Source organism: Thermobia domestica, chromosome 10, assembly GCF_964235325.1.
Source record: "Thermobia domestica chromosome 10, izTheDome1.hap1.1, whole genome shotgun sequence".
NCBI lineage: Eukaryota > Metazoa > Arthropoda > Insecta > Zygentoma > Lepismatidae > Thermobia > Thermobia domestica.
Genome location: NC_137463.1, coordinates 250,658,749 through 250,682,794, shown reverse-complemented (window position 1 = coordinate 250,682,794; position 24,046 = coordinate 250,658,749). Strand labels below are relative to the sequence as shown.

At 35.8% G+C, this 24,046-nt stretch overlaps 1 protein-coding gene across 3 annotated transcripts in view; it reads left to right on the top strand.

The window, feature by feature from the left end:
• Cad89D (cadherin 89D) overlaps positions 1 to 24,046 on the top strand; it is a 379,672-nt gene that overhangs the window by 261,889 nt on the left and 93,737 nt on the right. For all 3 annotated transcript variants that reach the window (XM_081729479.1, XM_081729481.1, XM_081729480.1), the window contains exon 10: positions 16,838 to 17,228. In XM_081729479.1, coding sequence (XP_081585605.1) covers positions 16,838 to 17,228 — 391 coding nt within the window. The remainder of the gene's footprint in view (positions 1 to 16,837; positions 17,229 to 24,046) is intronic.

Genomic DNA, 24,046 nt, shown 5'->3' with positions numbered 1-24,046 from the left:
GGCGAATCTAGGGTTACTTACTTCATGTTTCGTGGAATGCCTTATAAGTGTGCAATGTTCCCAAGTTTACCCATTCCTGTTCTGCAGAAGTATCCTAGCGGCTAGATTACACCTCGATTCCTCCTGTTACGTAGAGTCGTATGAAGAGTTTTCATAGCACCTCAATATTAGAAAAATTTGGCGAAAGGGGAAAAAAATCAACATAAATCTAAAGAGGTGCGGCTAGCAATAGAGATCTATCGCACAAGTCTAATCGTGATTTACTGCAACAAGAACAAATTACAAATACACAGACACATAAATAAAAAAAAGAATCATTTGCATTGAACAATAATGGCATGAACCTTAATAAATTTAGTATATAGTTGCGACTCTTATTATCACATTGTCTTCATTGGATTATCAAAATGAATGCAATGAGATACTGCATTAAAGTACGGAATAAGACCAACCTCGGCAGACCTTAATCTACTATTATGAACCAGAGTACAAATGTCTAAACGTCTCCACAATCTTCTCCGCAAAATTAAAATTGCCTGCTTGCAGCAGCCGCATTCTCGGCATTTTCTTCAAAAGTAGAATAAATCTGTACATGTTGGGATGACTTGGAATACGAAGTCTCGACATTGTTCCTGCTTCTTTCGCTGTTGTTATCAAATTAGTTTCATATTGCCCTGAAACATTAATAAAATATAATTAGTACAACGTAAGTAGTCAAACGACAATCCAATAAAAAAGTAAACTTTCAAATACTGCTGTATTTACGGGTGGAAGTTTGCATTCAGTTCGTCAACATAGGTGTCCACCAAGTAGTCTAGTAGTAAAACCTGTCTAGAAACGTCTTCAAGTCAGTAGTCTAGGAATGTCTTCAAAAGGAACAAATGGAAGTGCATTCCCTCTCCTAACCTACTTCTTCATATCATTATCAGCCTTGTAAATTGGAGCCAACCCAGTAACTTGTACCTTTCTCTATTGATTGGGTAAAACGAAACAAACAAATCCATTATGTCGTTTGCTAAAATGTTTCTCTTAGCAGCATTTATTGCTCCTTGTTCAAAGTTAGTCATAAATTCTTGCACACAAAGCTGCAAGCAATAATCTTCAGCTTTTCTGTTCATTCGCTGAAGCATGCGTGTATACAACGACTGACTTTTGCTTTGCAATAACCAGAAGAGGAAGGGAAAAATGTCCGAAATACTTCCTGTGCAATGTATATAACTATAAAAATAGACATGGACAAATTTTAAATGTTCCATTCATCCACTTTACATAAATCCCCTTTCACTTTACGGGTGTGCTGATATACCAGCCATCTTGACGAGCTCCTTCGTGGCCAAGTGGTTAGCATACGCGCCTTTTGGTGTGGGAGAACCGAGTTCGATTCTCGGCGAGAGCTAATGTGGTTCGGATTCCACATTAATTGGTAGGTTCACATCTCATAGAGCCTCGCTGCTGAACGGGACGTTAAACTCAAGATGAACTCAACTCAACCAGTTTGACATTCTTAATATTTTTGTGAAATAATATGTTTGTTACTTACAATTTGTGTATGTGATTACTATATTATGTTGGAATCAATTTCTCAACATATAATACAAATATCGGCATACTTTTAGCGGAATGCTGGTTTTCTACAAACTTAGTGATTGTTTTGCGTGAGATACCGTTATCACAAGTCACCTAGTGGCTTTATGTTTTCAGCTGTTTAGAAACGCGAAAATAAATGCCGATTTTCAAAATAGCTCGAAATCGAAAGCAGATAAGTGAGTCGTGATAACGGTTTCTCATGTAAAATGATATTGTCTAGGGCGCTCTTGTTCCACATTTCGATTATCTTTTATCTATTTGAAGATATCACATAATTAATGTAAAATTAGCGGTATTTTAATTTCGCCGGGATGAAGACTCTTAAGTTAGAAACTTCTGCAGAACCCATGAAACATTCTCAACTCATGATATACCTATCATAATCCGGGTTGTGGCTGCTCTCCCTCAGTTTTTACCATCTAGATTCGCCACTGTCGGCAGGCAAGCAATTGGTTTGATGAAAGCCAGCCAAAGAAAGAGGGGAAGAAATATTTCCTTCATAAATCGTTTTAGTCTGTATGATTAATTGTTTACTCTTTCAAATCTAATTAATATTATGAAGAGAAGAATTGAAACTGGAGATAATGTTACTGCTGCCATCTTTAGTCAAGATGATAGAAGTAAAATACGTATCAAAGCAGATTCTCTGTTAACTTTAAGGAGAGAAGAAGGCAGTTCCTGTTTCGCAATGTGACTTCTGTTTTCCATTTTTCAATAGCACTTGGCTCCTTGTCGTGCTGAAGTCGCTCTGTCATCCTTTGACAATCATTTGTCTTTTGTCCGTTTTTGATATGTTTTCTTAACTGTTGGGATTTTGTTAGAAAGAAGGGCTATAAAACTGGATAGCGTACATTGAACTTTCTTCTACAATACGGAAGTTTTCTGGTTATAAAAATCTGGAAGTTTCCAGGAAATCGAAGGAATGTTCTAAAGATAGGGAAAAAAATAATATAAAAACTTTTATAGAAGATAATTCCTAATTGATCAATGGAATTGTTGGTGTGGCAACAAATAACTTTCTTTTATTGTCAATCTAAAAAAAAAAAAAAAAGTTCTTTGTTTTTACTTGTGATGTTTCATACTTACTTACATATCACCTTTAATGTTGTACAATAAAATGTAATTTTCTCGCTATTTTATGCTGTTGAGAATCTACAGCACCTTATTATTTTTTTTAACACATTACGTTATAGTACCGGGTGTATCAAAAGTCTGGATAATAGGCCAAGCCCATTTTGAGTAGTTATCATCATCATCATCATCATCATCATCATCATCATCATCTTCACAGGTATTTTGCCATTATTGTCAGATCACTTGTCACAACTGAGAAGCTTCCATGCTCCACGGTCTTTGCTAACCTGTCCGTCTTCACGTACGATTTCTCTATTAATCATAGTCTCCTTCGTCCTCTCCCTCTCTTTCCTGCCACAACACCCTCTAAAATTTCCTTCATGACACAGTTCCTTCTTAGCCAGTGTCTCAACCAATTTCTCTTCCTCTTCTTAATAATATTTAAAATTGTTCCTTTCTCTCCCCACAATTTCTAACACTTTCTCATTCGTTTCTCGCTCGATTCAGCTAATTTTCTTCAGTCGTCTCCACACCAAGATTTCCATGTTTCTGCCCCATATAGTACGAAACTCCACACGAAACATTTTATGACTCTTTTCCTCAATTCTTTATTCAAGGTTCCACAAAACAGACTTTACTTCCTCCTAAAGGTTTCTTTTGCCATTCCTATTCTTGCTTTTATTTCACGCTCACACTCCATATCATTACTAATAATACTACTTAGGTATCGAAAACTAGTCACCTGTTCTATTTTCTCCCCTCCTACTTCTATATTTGACATCAACCGCTTCGTCCCAATCACCATAGCTTCTGTCTTTCTAACATTTATTTTCATCCCATATTTTTCACAGCCCTTCCTCAAGTTCTCTAATATTTTATTGATTTTCTTTTTAGATTCCGTAATAAGTATCATATCATCTACAGACCGTATACACCTAATCATTCTGCCTCCTACCGAAATGTCCTCTTCATTATGAAGGCTCTTTTTCACTATTTCTTCTAGTTAGATATTAAATAATATAGGCGAGAGACAGTATTCCTGTCGAACTCCCGTTCCAATTAAATTTCCATATGCGATTTTGCCCATAGATTCCAGTTTAAATATAAAAATCAAGGGAGCCTGTAGCCTTCCTTGGATCTTCCACTTTCTCATGACCTGTGCACTACATTCACTATATATTGGAGAACATTTTAACAAAGTTGGCAACTTTCAACCGGAGTTCATATTTCATCATGAGAATTTTCGAGAGAAAGTCTGACGACTTTTCTTAGTAACAATCATCAACACCTAAGCCCTTTCTTGCCTCATATGTAGCTTTTTTTATGATTCTGTGTAGCCTATGCATTATTATACGAAAGAAGAAATCGAATACGAATACCAACATTTTTTTTTTGTCGAAGAAGCTAAACAAAAAAAAAAAAAAAGAATAATCTGTCCGAGGTCCTTAACCTTCTTCAGAGGCCATATAAAACTTAAAGGTTACAGAAGAAGAAAGAGAAACTTTGACAAACTTCATCAGTACTTTTATTTTCTTGTTTCCGCTGATCGTTCGTCATTTTGTCTTCCCGCAATTCGTCTTTTCTCTTTCCATTCAAATTTGTTTGTTCAAATTTAAGTATATCTTTTCCTCCTAGCTGGAAACTTATATTCAAAATTATGATTGGGCTTATGAGACGCTTTTCAATTAGCATATGTTATTAATCAGGCTCGGCTCTAGCCATAGGAGCTAAATACACGGTTCTGATTGGTTGAAAAGTTATGTCGGTCCTTGTGGCCGCGTATGCTAGCGAATGGGGTAGTAATAAAAATGGCTTCGACATGGGTTCAAACCCAGCCCAAGCACGGTATTTTTTTTTTTAAATTTCCGTAACACTTTCATTATTAAAATAAGATGAAAATAGTACTAATTTGCCCTTGTACGTAATATGTAGGCCTAATGCATAAATTTTGCTTTTTTCCACCATCTATATAGAAATTTCTGGTAGCTCTTATGAACAATGACATTATAAATCAACAGAAGAGTAAGAAGTGAGGCTCTAGCGAAGCGAGAGTTTGTAGGGGATAATGCGGAGTTAAAGAGGGGGGAGGTGCCGTGACACCAGGAGGGAGGAATACGCTTCCTTGTCTCCGGTCGTGACATACTGTGACGTGGTAATTAGTCCACTTTACACACACAACTTTATGATAAAAATACTGATTTACTTACGTTACGAAACATAACTCAGCGAGCGAATAGTCCATGAGCCAGACAACATATTGGTATCATTCGGGGGGTGGGGGTGGGAGGCAAAATCCCCCAATACTTTCTGAACAGATACGTGGTCCAGCATGTCAAAACTGCTTGGTGGACTCTCGTCCGGTACAGTTTTATGCCAAATATGACGTCATCAATATCCGCCTACTGATTTCACCATAACAATTTTAAACGATTATAATTGCACTATTGTTCAACATAGAAACTTAATTCTTGCTTTATTGTCGAGAATATACTCCAGGCCTACATTTTAACACCAAAACTTCTCTAATTATTGCCGACATTTTAAAATATATTGCTTGAAAGTGGAGAAATATCATGGTCACACATTCAATCGCAACCTTTAATGGTGAAAAACTATGAAACAGCCATATTTACACAAAAATACGATGGACTAAACAAAGTTGTGCATTTCAAGAGCTTTCAAATGACACCTAAATCATAACTGTATCTTTACAAATAACGGAAATAATTCATTTTATGCACTGCTAGAAGTAAGTTTCTAAGAATTCAAATATTAGAAACTTTGCTTTGATTTTGATTTGGCTTGAGTTTAGCGTCCTACGGATATCTTATTGCGGCTAAAGGGTATGTAGATCTTACTGATTATAGTGGAGTTCGAACCGCTTTTTTCGTTGAACTGTACCCCCTCCGGGAATTGAGCCCAGGATCACATGCACCGAGGGCAAATGTGTTAGCCACTACACCAAGCGGGAGTCCTCCGAAATATTTACATTGTCAACATGTTGATCTGACTTTTATTATACAATGTGAATGAGACATGGTGATATTGATTTCGGTAGAAACACACACGGCCTTCAATATGAATTGATCATTTACTGCGGTTCTAGATTTGCATTACCACGTTCATAGTGTTATTAGCAATATGATGGGAACGATAGGAAAGAGATTTTAAAAAAGGTTTACGGGACTTCGCTGTGGAATTCGGAGTGTCAGCGGAGGGTTCTGTTCATGCAGTACTGAAGGATAGATATTATAATAGGGGAATTAGACTGCATAAGTTGCTCTACATAGCCTTGATGAGATTGGTATGGAAAGGCTTTCTTAAATGGATGGAAATAAATAACCAGAACATCGTCCAATATCTTAACAACGCTATCACGCAATTTGAATTCTTCATGACAATGTGTGACATGAGAAGTTACAAGGTGTATAAAAAAATGTATCCTGTATTCACATTCTGATCTCTTCAAGGACTACCAGAAATTCCTTCGAAACGAAAATGCTGATTTATCATTTTGAATTAGCTATATTGATATGTTAGAGATTGTTCTTGGTCTAGTTAGAGCTTTCAGAGAAGGAAGCTGGTTTCTTCGTCTTGCTATGATCAAAGAGATGATTCCATGGTGTTTTGCATATGATAGGCAAAATTACTCTAGATATCTATCGGTTTACTACCTTGAAATCAGTAGGCTGCAAATTGACCATCAGCAGCTTGATGATCACTTCACCACAGGAGGATCCTCTAAACAACTTGTAGGAAGCAATCATTTGCAAGAATTCCAGTTGTCTAGGCAATAGAGGATACAGTTAACACTCAAACCGACGGTGGAGTTAAAGGATGTAGCCTTCGTACAGATGCAGTGGCCAGGTATTACAAAACAGCAGAGTACTGGTGCTCATGCTTTATGAATCTAAGAATGATGACTAATATAAAAAGAGGTAATTTGTCACATTCTGACCTCGAAACTTCTAGGATACAGAAGGATGAAAAGAATGTACAGTCACTTCTTTACACAATAAAGAACAGTTGGGAAAATCCTTTTCTCGGTCCAGAAGACTTGTTGTCATTATCGACTGGCATAGTTGCTACTACCGAAATTGGAAAAGATTTCCTAAATGCCAAATAAAAAGGGGACAAATGCTTTCATCAATTTTAAACATGAGAGAATGAAACTCAATGAGGCATCCTCCAAATTCCATAACCACCTCCAGGAATTAAGCATTAAGACTTTCAGTGATACGTAAACTTCCAAGAAATTGAGAATTTCGAATAAGGATGTTGTTTTGAGAGCTGATAAGCTACTTGGGAATATGAGCTTAGTAACTGGAGAGAGAAAACGACATGAAATTAGTTCTACAGCATTCATTAGGACCACTTCCATGGGCTTTGGCTAATTGTAATGGAACCATGAAGAAAACAAACTAGGCCACGCTTCACAGACATCTTGAGAAAAAAAGGTATATGCTGCAGAAAACATACAGAAACCGGATAATTGATGAGATGTGTCTTGTTTACAGGATTAACGGAGAGCAAAAAACTTTTGAAGAGGTGTCAAAGAGCATATTTTCAGCAGCCTTGCAAGATGGATCATACAGCGTCAGAATTGACGTTGTATTCGATGTATACGATGATAAATCCATAAAGAATGCAGAGAGGATTAATTGAGGATCCACGTCTGGTTTGCGTACAAAAAAATAATGTCCATTTAAAAAATCAAACAGTGGAAATTGTTACTGTTGTTCTGAAAGTTAAACAGCACTCATCGAGTTTCTTGTTAAAAACTGGAAATCTCCCACATATCTCCAGAAACTTGATCATAAAGTTTTTTTTGTCACATTGAAAAACGAATGCATAAGACTAACTTGTAAATAAAGTATGGCTTGTGAAGATCTTCAGATGTCTCAGAAAGAAACTGACACCCGAATTCTTTTGCATACAAAACATACAAGTGTTAATCATCCATGTGTGTACATTGTGTCTGATGACACCGATGTTCTTGTTCTCAGCCTTTTCTTCAGTGAACATTGGTAATGTATTCATAAAGTGTAGCACTAAAAACAGAGAAAAGTACATTGATGTGAAACGGGTTGCCTCCTCATTCGGAAAAGATGCATGCAGAAGTCTTGTTGGTTTCCATTCATTCACTGGTTGTGATTCAGTCAGTGCATGGAATTTACATATAGATCTATGCAGCGGATTCACCTATCATCAACGTTAATGAGCTCCGGTACCAATTGTTCAGGCTGAAATAAGGTGAAATCGAATCTGGGCAGTTATCACCACGTGCGATTACACTGTACCTTCACGCTAAAGAGCTAATTATCAGGCAGCTATCTGGAAGAGAAGCCTGGAAAAGCATTCCAACATCCATTCGGCCAGCTACATTTGTAGATGGCCATGGATGAGCATTCCATTCGAAGATGGCCAGCTAAAAATTGAGTAAATGAGAGATCCTTCAACTCCAGATGCAATTTTGGAGTTCCTGGCGTGCAAATGTACCAAAGAGTGTAGGTCTTCTAGTTGTCAGTGTATTAGCAACAACATGAAATGCACACCCGCCTATAAATTTCAGACATGTAGTAACATGTTAGAATAGCATAATCTTAACACTCAGAAGAATACAGATGAGGATAATAGTGAAACATGTAATACGATAGAGTGGTGCATCAAGGTATATACATGTTTCAGTTAGAAGCAATACCAAATTTAAAAGAAATGTGTAGATAAAATTCCGTATAGTAGCATATGTATCGTAAAGTAGCATATGCATATGTATTCTATTTTACAGATAGAATAACCTGTAAAATAGAGTGTGAAACCAGGTATAGTAACGTTCATATAATATTTACGAGGCATAGTAAATTAAATAGAGAAAGTTTTCCCATATACTTTAAAGATGGTTTCAATACCTTTATTTATTTTTTTACATTATACAAATATGGTTGTGTCAGTGTATCATCATATAAAAGTATTATGTGTGTCAGAGTAATAAATAAACAATCTTATGACAAAATATAGAAAAATAGTTTAAAAATAGTATATATACACTTTACAATATAGCATATTACTTAAAATCAAGAATTTAAGTACTTCGTCAGTGTAGATAGGCCTATATACTGTATGTGTGTGTCACAGAGTTGAGTTTATGATTATTCATATAAATATTGTTCAATACTGCCTCGTAAATAATATTTTGTACCTTCAGTATATAAGTAATTACGTTATTTACAATTACATAATGCATTCATACTCGCTTAGTAAATTTTACTGTGTATGCATGTTTGTTTAATTTTCTTTGAAGTTTTACGACATATTGCAATTGTAAACCTAGAAATGCAATAATTGATAACTACACATTAAATACTACATGTTTCTGCCGAAATCAGTATCACAAGGTTTCATTTATATCGTGTAATAAAAGTCACAGCCATATGATGACAACGTAATAATTCTTATATTTGAATTCTTAGAAACCTACATCTAGCAGTGCATAAAATGAATTATTTCCGTTATTTGTAAAGATATAGTTATGATTTAGGTGTCGTTTGAAAGCCCTTGAAATGCACAACTTTGTTTGTTCCATGGCCTTTTTGTGTTAATATAGCCGTTTCATAGTTATTCGCCATTAAAGTTTGCGATTGAATGTGTGACAATGACATTTCTCCATTTTCAGGCACTATATTTCAAAATGGCGGCAACGATTAGAAATGTTTTGGTGTTAAAATGTAGTCGTGGAGTATGTTCTCGACAATAAAGCAAGAATTAAGTTTCTACCTTGAACAATAGTGCAATTATAATCGTTTAAAATTATTATTGTGAAATCAGTAGGCGGCCATATTGATGACGTCATATTTGGTATAAAGCTGTGCCGGACCAAAGTTCACCAAATAGTTTTGACACGCTGGACCATATATGTGTTCAAAAAGTATTGGGGGATTTTGCCTCCCTAAATGGTAAAGTTTGCCAAATTTTAGGGGTCTGGTTCATGGACTATAAGGGGGTTAGAAGCCCTGCAGGGCTCATTTTATTCCATCTTTGCCCCTATAATAATAGCACGTGACCTTAGGTCACACTCCGGTGATGCAACTTTGATGTAAATCTGAACTCACCCGCTTCCTTGTGACCAACTTAAAAACAGTTTGGCTAGAGTAGCGCGCGAAAAAAGTATATGTTTTCAATTATACATTATTACGGAAACAGCAGCTGATGTATTCATTTATTATGGATTATCTTACAGTTGATAGATGGGACAAAGATAACTGGATTAATATCAAGTATTTTTCTGATATTAACTGAAACAAAAGTAATTTAATCTTAATAGAGGAATGTATGATTGAAATTTCCTTTAACTGCAGGGCAGTAATGTTATACTTGATACCATTTTCTACTAGATATAAATTAAAATTATAATCAGTTTCATACGTAGAAACTTTAAGATCAGTGTATATTACCAACTGGATGGGGCAAAGAGGTTAGTTACTGTATATAATAATACCCAGGATTTCTTTCCTATCATTACGATTTGCAACCAATGCAATACAACTATTTTAGTTTCCTGAGTCAGGTAGATCAAAGTTTATGAGCTAACTACATCTCCATGTTGAAGTTTGGAATCTATTGGTACGATTAGTTCATTAAACCAAATATCTGGAAAGCAGAAATTATTAAAACGGTTGGCAGCTTGTAGATTTTTACACTGAGAAAAAAAAAAATTGTAGGTGGCGTACTTAAAAGATATGTTACATGCGTAGTTCCTGTAGTTTTTGGACAACGTACAGCAGACGTATAACTGAAAACGCATGTTTTATAATACTTTCTGTATAAGTGTTCCAACTATACGTACTTTCTGTATGAAACAATGTAGCTGGTCAGGATCTCGCATACAAATGGATTTACATAACATATAGCTGACGAAGGTAACATAAGTATATGTATGTGATATACGGAAAACTGTTAGATATCAGACATCCTGCAACGGCATGATGTAACATCTAAGGGCAGTGCCTATGTAGCATACGGATAACGTATGCTACGTACTGATTTCTATAGTAAGAAAGAGGATACCGTATATTTGTACAATATACCGCTGTCCGGAGAACGGATTTTTCTCTGTGTAGTTATGGATAATTATATTTATAAACTAATACGAAAAAAATAGTGGAAATGTTAATAATATCACAAGAAATATTTAATCGAGATGTTATAATCGACATATTTAGTGATAATTTCAGAGCAAAGCCAAAAACATTCTCCTCCTTCTCGTAGAATTAATCTCGGGACATATCTCTAATTGTGCGTAACGTGAGTTACCAGTATTTTCCAGTATTTATTTAACCCCCTGACAGACACACTGTCATATCCCTTTGTGTATTGGTTTCCCTCCCGGAAGAAATATTCAACACTATTAGATGCTGACATAATTTAGCATTGAATTCTGTTAAAATTCTTTAAGAATTTAGGGAAAGATTTTTCAAAATTTGTAGTTTACCACAGCACTTCTCAATCTTTTTTTTTTTCTTTTGGGACATATCAAGGTACGTTTCAAACTTTCGCGATATCCCTGCATGTATTTTTTTCCCCTAGATGCAAAAGAAGCATACGCGTAAAAGTACAGTATATAGAATACATTTTTTTAAAAGTAATGTAAGAACTATGACATACAAATTTGACAAGAAATTACATAAGACTCTTGAATAGAAACATATTAACATAAAATAAACATACGACCCTTAAGCAGAAATAGGAAAAAAGAAATATTACTATCAGAAATACAAGAAGACCTCAAACTCAAAACTAATGAGATTTTTGTCCCTGGCGATTTTTGAAAAGCATATCTATGCGTAGACGAACTTTCGACAAATACACTCTCATGTGCAGTGTTTCTTTCCAAAGAAAAATGAATAGCGCTTAAAGCAAACTTTACAGCTTTAAACTTTGAAGACAAGTGTGAATTCAAGTCGATTGGCGATATATTTTTTTTTAAATTTTCTTTTAAGGTGGGTCACCACCCGGAAGTCAGTACATATTTTAGTTTATTCCCTTAACTACTGTGCAATGAAATATTACATATTATAAATATTGTACAATAGGATAGATTTATGTTTCAGGTACAACACAAGACACTGATTCATTTGGTTATGTATTCTGATATCGAAAAAGATAACAAATAAAAGAAAATATTTGATTCGTTTTACAACGAGCACACAAGATGGCACTTGCTGTTAGATCTTACTAGAAGTGTTCAGTTTTATGAAATGTCTATTTGTACGTGTAAAGTATTTTAAAGTAACGATCTTATTACGAAATAGATATATTGTTTGACCGTTTTTCGTGTTATATTTCACATTATCTTTAAATATTAATTTACATTTAAGGAAATAGATATTGAGAAGAAAGTTGCGCAGAACGCCATAATGCGTTGTTGCCAAATTCCTACGTTTACTGTGGTAGTCACAATAAGAAAACTCTTGGATTCTAGCGTTGCAGTTGGAGAAGCGAAACTTAGCTGTGAATTCCAGTAAGGGTCGAAAATCAATTCTCCAGGCAGAATTCCATGATTACTTCCTTTATTATCTGACATCAGTAAACACTCGACACTATTTGGCAACGCCGCATTATTCAAGCAGCGTTTGGCATAGCACCGAGAACACCTAGTGATCCACCTTAAAGATACTTTCTTTGCAGAAGATCTTAGAAGACATTAAGAATCTCGTGACACATCTGACATGTATTCGCGGTTGTGAAACGCTGGTATACCATATGTGTTTACAAATTGTTTCTGTCATCATGTGTTGAATATGGCTATTGCAATATTTTGTAAAATATGACTTATCCTTGTTCCTAATAGGATTACATATTAAATATACTATAAACGTATCTAAACAATATTTCAGCCAAATGTTTTAGCAAAACATTTCAGAGTTCACTTTCACGTTAATTTCTTTACACATTCTAAATGAATCATTTTCAAAGTTTGGCTATTTGTAGCTGCCAAAAATAAAACTGTTCATTCCTACCACAATATATATATGTTTGCTATGAATAAAGATATTTTAAAATTGAAAGAAATTAATGTTGTTCTAAACAGGTGGTTTGAAACCCAAAATGATTTTTTTTTTGATTTCAATTGCACTAGCAGTTTGGGCTCTACAGGACACAGAAGTGTGCCGAATTGCAGTGGATACAGATAACAAACAAATCTCATTCTTTATTAGATAAAGTCTCAGAAAGATAAGATGAATCCACTTCTCGATTGATTCTAAATCCAAGCATTGTGAAGATTCCACCAAAAATCGATTTTTTACGAATGCTATCGTGGAACATATTTTTTAGTGGTGGGCACAGAAACCGGGTTTTCGGTTTAGGTTTTTAGGAAAACTGAAACCGTTTTTTTTAATTTTTCAAAAAACAGGTTTCTCAGCGAAACCGGTTTCAGTTTTCTCAAAAACCGGTTCGGTTTCGGTTTTCTTCAAAACCGGTTCCGGTTTTTCCAAAATTGTTTTTATTTCTGACCAGAATAGTGTTTCGGTCACCGATTCCATTTCCACAGAATTAGTTTTGTGTCTTCAGAAAAGGTTTTTTCACCGAAACCGGTTTCGGTGAAAAACCGAACGGGTTTTGGAGAAAACTGAAATGTTTTTCTCGGATTTCGGTTTTTCTAGAAACCGGTTTCCCGGTTTTTATAAAACCGGTTTTGCCCATCCCTAATATTTTTAACTTGCGGAGAGGTAATTCTACTCTTTTATTTTTCATTGATTTTGACTTCTTGCAATTGAGTCATTAGGCACTCTCAAGCAAAATAAGTGTTAAATTGTTCCAACTTCACTCTTTTTTTCTTTCCCTTTTTTTTTAACCAAAATTATCATGAGACATTATTGGGATACTCTAATCTTAAAGAGTAGGGTGCTTACAAGCCACAAACAATACACCATATTACATCAAATTTGGTTTTATTTTACTGAAACTTTTATTTAAGTAAGGAACATCTTGCACTAAAAAAGACGTATGTGGTATACGTGAAAACGTAGGTTAAATATGTAAATCCTATAGTTTTAGGACTTAACGTACAGCAAACTTAAAACTGGGAAAATATATTATATACGTACTTTCTGTTTAAGTGTCCCAAACAAACGTACTTTCCGTGCGAACGAAAGAATACTTTATAGGCTGTCAAGATCTCACATACAGATGGACGTATGTAACATATAGCTGCTCCGTACTGATTTCCGTAGTAAACATATGGATTCCCTATATTTGTACAATATACCGCTATCCGGATAACGGATTTTTCTCAGTGTGGTTTGAGTAAATTTACCTATCAGCTTATCCTTCATGGATTTCAGTCACAACCATGGGGGATGGTTAATAGGTTGTAGCGAAAAAAAAAATCAGATTTTTGAGTATTGAATTCTAATAGGGCTCAAAAGTTACGTATTCGCGTGTTAACCAATGGAAAAATAACGAAAAAAATCACACTTTGGATCTTTAGTTCGCGCAAACGGCCTAAATTATAAAAAAAATTATAGCACCAAAATTTACTTTTACGCAAGAAATATACAGATTACTTTATTTCTTTTTCATGAAATGGCCCGAACTCACCACGAGTAGGTAGCTGCAATTTTAGTTCCACCCACACCCTACTCAATCATCCTAGCAATTAGGGTGTGGTAAATTATGTTGATTTAGTGAAGGACGTTGCCTTAAATTCAGATTTTTCGATCTTAAATTTTGGCATTGAGAGCAAAGTTGCTCTTATGTAACCATCTTTTTTTTTTCTTTCTTTTGTCCGCACACGTTTCCTACATATTCTGTGACAAGTTTGACACGTCTTTCAGCTTCCTGAGTATGGCATGGGACATTTCAGAAGTCAAACTCTCGACCAGATTTGCCATACATAAGTGAAAAGATAGTTTCTGTTGTCAGACTTTCGAGCACTGGAGCGGGAGACAGCTTACATTTTCCCAATCTATCAGCTCACTGTAGTCTGTGGCATCAACATTTATTGAAGGTGTCAAAAGTTCTATCAGAGCAATTCAGACAGGGCAGTGTGCTCCAGGTGTGGCTATAAGAGATTCTGGACGTCTCAGTTACTCCCGATGGCCGTTATGTGCAGACAGGGTCTTACAGTTGTACGTTTCTCAAACAAATCCTACTAACGAAATCAAAGTGCTTGTAAACTAAACGGCGTGACAAACATCTTGGCATTTAAAGGCGGCGCTCCAAGTTCCCTTTAAATGTTACTAGCAAATGAAAGGCCAGCAGTATTGCCACGATTATTTTGTACACATCCACATCTATACCCTGTCACCTGATCGCGCTGTCATTTGTCTGCTTAGCCATAGCTACACCCCTTAGCACTCGGCAACGTCGCGCCAGAGCTTGCGTCTTATTCATTTAGCTGAAATACCAAGATGTTTGTCACAGGCTTTATATTATAAAGACATACGCTCCTGTCTGATTCGACATAAAGATATCAGTCAGTGAAATATCGACTTAAACATATTTTGAAGGTAGTTAAAACAACGAGACATTTGCCAAACAATAGGGCCTATTAAAAGAATAATCGATCCTGTGATTGAGAGAAACGCGTTCTCCTGTCATCCAGAGAACATATTGTTAGCTATGACAGTGGATGAGAGACAACACGTACCAGAGTTGGGTTACAAGAGTGTGCTAGAGACAAGAAATCAAGATTCGAAGGGAAATCTGTTACAACTTTTATGGCATCTTCAATAAATTTTGATGCCAGAGACTACTGTGAACTGACAGATTGTAGAAAATGTAAGCTGTCACCGCCTGTAGTCATCGAAAGCTTATCTTATCACTTATGCATGACATCTGCACATGAGTTTGACTTTGTAAATTTCTCATGCCATACAGGAAGTTGAAAGATGTGTCAAACTTGTCACAGAGTCTGCAGGAATAGTGTGCGGACAAGAAAACAGAGATGGCTATATTAGAGCAACTTTGCTCTCAAGATTTACAATGCCAAAATTTGATTTAAAAAAATATATCTGGATCTAAGGCGACGCCCTTCACTAAATCAACATTATTTAGCACATCCTAATTGGTAGGATGTGGGTGGAACTCGAATTGTAGCTACCTCCTCGTGGTGAGTTCGGGCCATTTCATGAAAAAGAAAAAAAGTTGAGAAATGGGTGAAGAGCTGCAAAATCATTATGAAAATAAAATGCATAAAATCCTTCAATTAACAACGAATTATTAACAAACATGACCTCACACAACTAAAATAAAGTACTTAGACGCTATAGAAATAAAACCAGTAACCTGTATATTTCTTGTGTAAAGGTAAATTTTGGTATGTTTTTATCACTCTTTTAAAACTGGGACGTTTGTGCGAAATTAAGATCCAAGGTGTGATTTTTTCCCGTTATTTTTCCATTCATTAGCATGCGAACAGGCCCGTATCCACGGGGGTCTAGGGGGCCTCCCACTAAAATTTTGCTGGCCCACACTAAAATTTTCACGGTAGGCTTGGAAATTAACTATAATATGGTGATGAACTATAAATGCTTGAATAGGGACCTCTCTAACTTCAACGGGGCCCCCTGTACATTTTTGGACTGGCTACGGACCTGCATGCGAATACGCAACTTTTGAGCCCTATTAGAATTCGATACTGGCAAATCTGATTTTTTCGCTCCACCCTAATGATCAAGCTACCATGAATGAAATATACATTATGTGTTATAAAAATCAGATAATTTTAACGTAGTTCATACTGGCAAATTGTTTTCTATGTATGCGTTTAAGCTCACAACATGGGGTGGATTTAATACTGTTTTATCCCCTTATTAATCCCTTAAAATTATATATTTCTACCTCAAACACTAAGTTTATTTCGAAAGTTTAGAGGCAGACACATGCCAAGTTTCAGGAGAATCTGAAACGTTTATGATAGTTATCGTAGAAGAAACAGACGAACAGACACACAAATCCCGATTGTATCAAATGATGGAAGCTTCTCTAACGCTTGCTTTATTTAAACAGAACATTTAGGTTAGAAAAACTATGTATATATTTATGTGCAACCTTATATTTGAATCAGAAATATGTAGTTTCTATTGTATGTTATGAAGAAAAATGTTTCAAAGGATTTGGTTTGATTTCTAACTGTATTTACATTTTTTTCTTTTCTGTTCTCCATTTTCTGTAGGTAACTGCTGTTGATCCGGATTTAGGGAGAAACGGCAAAGTGTATTACGACTTCCAGAAAACTAATTCCAGCAACTCTCTCCCATTTACCATTGAAGTCCAAACAGGTCATATATTGTTACTGGAGAGTCCTTTAAAGAAGGAGAGATACACACTATTTGTGGAGGCGTCTGACCAACCAGCCAATCCCAGTGAGCGTCGCTTCTCCTTGGCCGTCGTCCAGGTGGATGTGCTTCGCGGAGGAGATCACGTGCCTGACTTCATTGGCGCACCTTATGAGTTCTGGGTTGGAGCCAATGTCGGTGTGGGTACCAGCGTCGGTCAGATTAGAGTCAAGGATATGGATAAGAAACATGTGGTTTATGATTTGCTACATAGCTATAGAGATGGAGGTTAGTTTTAATCTATTTAGTTCATCTTCATTATCATAAAATTTAATAAATACAAATTGGAAAAGCAAAATTAAATTTAGAATATTATAATTTTTTTAAAAAAAGTATTAGCTTACATAATCTATATATCGGAAGAAAGAAAGAGAGGGAGAGAGAGAGAGAGAGAGAGAGAGAGAGAGAGAGAGAGAGACAGAGAGAAAGAATAATGTTTGCCCCTTTTTGGAACATTCCATGAAAACCCAAGGGCCGTGTGGGGAGGCCAGACTTTCAGCTCGGCCAATTATATACTTCTTTATATAATGTGAATGTAGTCCATTGTAATCAATGCATTCTTAATTCTAGAGTCAAAATTCCTGTATAACGAAGAAGAACAGGCAATGGAAATTTACACTATATAATCTTGTAATACGTAGTCCATTAGGAATTTGTTTTCCTCCATGTAGGCCTATATATTAAAGTTACCATATTTTACGTTTTATAGGGGAGAGAAGGAAGGTATATGACAGACCAGTAGCCAGCCAAAAAATTTAGGAGGGGGGGCTCGACTGAAGTTAGGGGGTTGCGATCGAACCATATTATAGTTCATCACCATATTATAGTTCATTTGCAAGCCTACCATGAAAATTTTAGGGGGGCAGCAAAAATTTTGTGAGGACCCGGCCCCCCTAGATCCCCTGGATACGGGCCTGGTATCTGATACTTAGAATTTACATATAACAACCATATGTAGCGTTTCGCATAACAACGTAGATTAATTTGATTGGAAGCTGAACCAAGTTCGTTAAAAATAATTACAATTCCGGGCGGAGCTCATGTGCTTTGGATCCCACGTTAAGTTTAGATCCTCCTCTCACATTTTGTTTTGTTTGACTTTAGTTTAGCATCCCTTTGAGCAGCAAAACTAAATGAAACGTGGCGTACAGCTTAACGTGGGATCCGAACAACATGAGCTTGCACCGGGAGTGTAACCTAGGTCTCCCTATGCCAAAAGCGCGTACACTGACTATACAGGGTGGCCCATTTTAATCTTTCCACGAAAATATCTCGAAAACGGTTGAACATAATTGAACTGAACAAAAACTCAAATAGAAAATACAATACCATGGGGCAAATCGAATGATGATATCGCGGCGCCCCTCAGGGCCGCTCTTAAAGGAGGCCCGGGGCCCAACTAAAATTTTAAATGGAAACATGGGGTGAGTGACACTTCGTTCGATAGATCTTTAAAAACTTAAAAGCGATGTGGCGAAAGATTTTTCATATGAATAATAATTGGCCACAACACTGTTTAGTGCATGAAGATCTATCGAACGAGATATCACTTGACCCATATTTTCGTTTAAAATTTCTAAATTGAGCCTGAGCCTCCATGAAACGTGGCGCTGGGAGCACCGCGACATCATCATTCGATTACCCACATGGATTGCCTATTTGAGTTTTTGTTTGGTTCGTTTATGTTCAACCATTTTCATATTAGTGGCACTGGATGTTTATTTGATATAGGTAACATATCTTGGCGGCAATTTTGAATATGGTGACAGATATGAAAAATCTTTCGTCACATTGCTTTTTAGTTTTTAAAGATGTATCGAACGAGGTGTCATTGATTCCATTTAAAATGTTAAAGTTAGGCCTCAGGCCCCCTTGAAGAGTGGCCCTGGGGAGCACCGCAACATCACCATTCGATTTGCTTATGGTATTTCCTATTTGAGTGTTTGTTCAGTTCATTTATGTTCAACCGTTTTCGAGATATTTCCGTGAAAAGATTAAAATCGGCCACCCTGTATAGCAACAAGATAGTGCGTCCATGTCTCACACAGTCTCGATGTTGGAAGGGACAGTAAATTCAATTTCAACAAACCAAGTATAATACACTATTTTTTTTATCGTATTTTCACTTATATTTTTAATAAAGATTGTGTCTCTCGGACATCCTTCTTTACGTTAAAAATACTTGCAGGAAATGTTCTTGCTCACAAGCACTTGGAGTTTTGTTTTTATTAGTTCACAATAGCTACGATTCCTGACACAGGCATATTCTAATTTCATTAGTTCACCGCATCTTCTGTCCCTAGTATCAGTATATTCTGATTTTATTAGTTCACAGTAGCTTCTGTTTTTGACGTCAGAATATTGTGCTTTTATTAGTTCAGAGGAGATTCAGTTCCTGACATCTGTATATTCTGCTTTTATTAGTTCAGAGGAGATTCAGTTCCTGACATCTGTATATTCTGCTTTTATTAGTTCACAGTAGCTTCTGTTCTTGACGTCAAAATATTCTGCTTTTATTAGTTTAGAGGAGATTCAATTCCTGACATCTGTATATTCTGCTTTTATTAGTTCACAGTAGCTTCTGTTCTTGACGTCAGTATATTCTGCTTTTATTAGTTCACAGTAGCTTCTGTTCTTGACGTCAGAATATTCTGCTTTTATTAGTTCAGAGGAGATTCAGTTCCTGACATCTGTATATTCTGCTTTTATTAGTTCACAGTAGCTTCTGTTCCTGACATCAATATATATATTCTGCTTTTATTAGTTAACAGTAGCTTCTGTTCCTAACATCAGTGCATTCTGCATTCATTAGTTCACAGTAGTTTCCATTCCTGACATCAGTATATGCTGATTTTATTAGTTCAAAGTAGCTTCTCTTCTTGACATGAGTATATTCTTCTCGTTTTAGTACATAGTAGCTTCTATTCCTGACATCAGTATATTTTGCGTTTATTAGTTCACAATAGCTTCTGTTCCTGACATCGGCATATTCTGCTTTTATTAGTTCACAATAGATTCTGTTTCTGACGTCAGTGTATCACGATCAATGAAAACTGTGATATGATTGAGACGATGTTGACAGACAAAGGCTAAGATGGTAAAACCAAATTATTCTGGAACAAGGTCCGCTAGGATGTCGATTAGATAGGACATAAAAGAAAACTTGTTGCATTTTATCTCTGAATACTAAGTTACACCATTAGCTTGTGTTGTTAACAGTATGTGAGAAACTAGTTCTTAATTTTAAGAAAATTTAAGTTAAATTTTTAAAACATTTTTCAAGTGTGTAGAACTATAATTCTTTTACGTATTTAAAACCGGAAGAAATCGTTTTATGGAAGAAATAAAAACTATAACGTAAAAGACGGGAGAAATGGTTTTGCGGGGAAACTGTAATGTAAACCGTCAGAAAAATGCAAAAAAAAAAAAAAAAAAAAAAAAAAAAACGTAAGAAATGTAAGATCTAAAGATCTTAGACCCTAGTATAGCTCTATATCACTGAAAAGTCATTAATGTTGTTATGCTTGCCATCTTTATTTGTTTTGCAAATTGATTTATATGGGAATTATTTGTCTAAGTTCTTTCAAATAAACTGCAATTATATATATAGCAATTGAATTTTCGGCCTATGTTTAGCAGAAGGGGTCCATCTCTTTTCTCTAAATAGTGTTACAATATCGGTAATTTCTGTTCACATTCGATTAGTTGAGGGTAGGTTAGGTTAGTCTAGGTTAGGTTAGGTTAGTTTAGGTTATATTAGTGTAGAAGTCCCTCATAATTTTCCCCCCAAAAAATATGATAGAATTTCTTTTATTTCTACTAATATGAGGTTAGTTTAGGTTAGTTCAGGTTAGCTTAGGTTAGTTTGTTAGGTTAGGTTAGATTTGGTTACGTTATGTTACGTCTAAGTACTTGCATCATTTATTTCTCCTGTAAAGGTTGTGTTTTTTATGTGCTTCTGAACCCCTTGTACTAAACATACTCCGAATTTTCATGACATAAGAAATATTTAAATAGACTCGATGAAGAATCCACTCAATAAAATAAAATAAAATAAATAAAACGAAATACTTCGGTTTAACGTCCATCATTTTATGGCTTTTAGGCTAAGAGAGACGGATGATTAAGATAAGTGAATGATAATGGAAATATCGTTGGGATGCGAATGTGGGAGAAAACAGGAATACCCCGAGAAAACCAACGGACACAATGTTGTAAACCATAAACTTACTTGATTGGGGTTCGAACTAGGGACTCCACACACCAGAAGTAGGAGCTCGACCGCTGAGTCACTGTGTCTCCCATCAGTAGAATCAAACTAATAATAAAACAGTTCATTTAAATGAGAATATAAAATAATAATTTCTCATTTAAATTAATTGGATTTTAAAAAAAGAATGGCACATGTATTTGACATTGTTAAAGTTATAAGATAGCACAGACGGGTTGATGATCTTGTCTTATCATATGTGAGAACGGACCCTGCTCAATAACCAAAGATGCTGGTTCTGTGAATGTAGAATATTTTCCCTCATTCCGTCACGCAACAAATTCCCCCGTCTTCTCAGCTACTCAGGAATGTCAGAAAAAATGATGGATTTCTTAGCTAATGCGATCTAAAGTGATTCAACCTTCCTTGTGTAAACGTAAAAGATATAGACGCTTGCTGGAAGAAATGTGACGAAATCTGGAGCAAGGAGAAACATTTCGACGCCTCAAGACGGTATATGTAGATACAGAAGAACATAATAAGCTATTCGTGGTAGTTTAAAGTGTAACAGAGATATGATAAATGAACTATGTGTTACAATGTTGAAAAAGATCTCATCTACACAAACATCGTTTTTCAATTAACGTTGTGCCAGATCATTGAAAGAGTAGAGGAAATATATAGCTCCAAAGATAATAAATCAACACTATGGTAAATTTGTTTTAAATACAGTAGACCGATATAGAATTGACTTAATATATTCCTATAGGCTTGTACTGTGTATTGGTTTTTGCTTAGAGGGTCTATAATATAGGGTTAGCAGAAATGATTCAATTGTTTTGAAAAGGCTATATTTTCAAAAGTATTCATTCACACATGAAAGATGTATGAAAAAAAAACTACAAACTCACCGAATTTGTACTGTGTTGCAGCACGAGTCCATTATCTTTCCGATCAGATGTGACAGTACTTGATTAGTACCTGTCGCAAACGGAGAGAAAGCAGGAAAAAAGTTTTTGTGTGCTTGAATCTGCCAGATGTTCGTCTGTTATAGTTGTGCAAAGTGCTTTCAGAAGTGAATATGGAAAAGAAGCGCCATATAAACAAAGCATTTTGCGGTGGTATCGGCAATTCAAGGACACTGGTTGCTTGCGTAAAAGAAAAAGAACCTGGCCTCTCACATCTGATTTGATGTCCCGCTTGCGTAAAAGAAAAAGCACCTGGCCTCTCAGATCTCCTGATTTGATGTCCTGCTTGCGTAAAGGAAAAAAAACCTGGCCTCTCAGATCTTCTGATTTGATGTCCTGCATGCGTAAAAGAAATAAAAACCTGGCCTCTCAGACCTCCTGATTTAATGTACTGCATGCGTAAAAGAAAAAGCACCTGGCCTCTCAGATCTCCTGATTTACTGTACTGCATGCGTAAAAGAAAAAGAACCTGGCCTCTCAGATCTCCTGATTTGTGTCCTACTTGCGTAAAAGAAATAAAAACCTGGCCTCTCAGACCTCCTGATTTGATGTCCTGCTTGCGTAAAAGAAAAAGAACCTGGCCTCTCAGATCTCCTGATTTGTGTCCTGCTTGCGTAAAAGAAAAAGAACCTGGCCTCTCAGATCTCCTGATTTAATGTCCTGCGACCTCTTCCTGTGGGTGTACGTTAATGACCTTGTTACGTATCCCCACTACCACAATCCTTAGTCGAGCTCAAAGAACGCATGAGGATGCAGTGCAGACAATTGACAGGACTATGCTACAAAATGTATGGAAATGAGCTCGAGTATCGTCTGGACGTGTGTCGTATGACCAAAGGGTAGGCGCACATTTGTATAGGGTTTATAAACTTCGTGAGTTTGTCAGTGGCGGCCGGTGGATTGTGGTTTCGGGTGTTGCAGTACGAACGATAAGAGACAGAAGATATAAAGTTAACTCATTGACTAATGAGCATAACTTTAGATGCAAATGCTATGTGACATGTTAAATTAAATAAAATTCTGTTTTTAAAAGATAAAAAATGCAGAACATTTTATCCGATTAATCGCCTTAATTAATTAGTAAGTTCATTCTCCTCTCTTTGATTGGAGCAAATCTGTCTAATACATGCTGGTTGAACTCTGGTATTCTTATTGTCAGGTCTTTTTCGATGGAAAGCATTACCAATGGTGATAATCTTTCTTGGGACATTCAATTCCTTGAAAGTGTCAATTCTTTCTCATGTGGAAAAAAAACTTTTCGTCTTTTGCTGACGCCATAGGTACTGTTAATATTAATTTCAAAGCTTTGTAGATTTACTAAATATTTTTTCTAGATTATTGCGAACGATTCATTCTAGCAAACTCAGTCCCTGACAATGATCCGAATTCCTCTTCAGAGTTGACTGAAAAGAGTTCGTAGCAGAGATTAGTGTTATAAAAAAATGTACATTGAACACACTTTATTCACAGTTTATCCAGAAAAATTTAAAATAAATTGAGGAAATGTATCTGGTGCAAACAACACTACTGCATAAGATATCCTGTAAATTTAAACTGGATTTTTTTTTCGAACACTCTCCTGAATTGCCCTTTGCTTGTTTTGTCTAAGCCTTAATTGCAAATTTTTCCTCAGTTGAAAGCTGGTCAATGTTTTTTGTAAGTTATTTACAGGAGTCATGGTATACAATTCATTCAGAATTTGTAGTTTATTTACAGAATTAAAGCACACACAATAAAATTAAACCTAATAATTAAAAACCAAACCAGCTGATACAAAATAGGTACTGGTATATGAATTCCGAATGTCACATATTCATACATCAACACACACACATGTGCATAAAAGAAAAAAAAACTATATTCCAAAT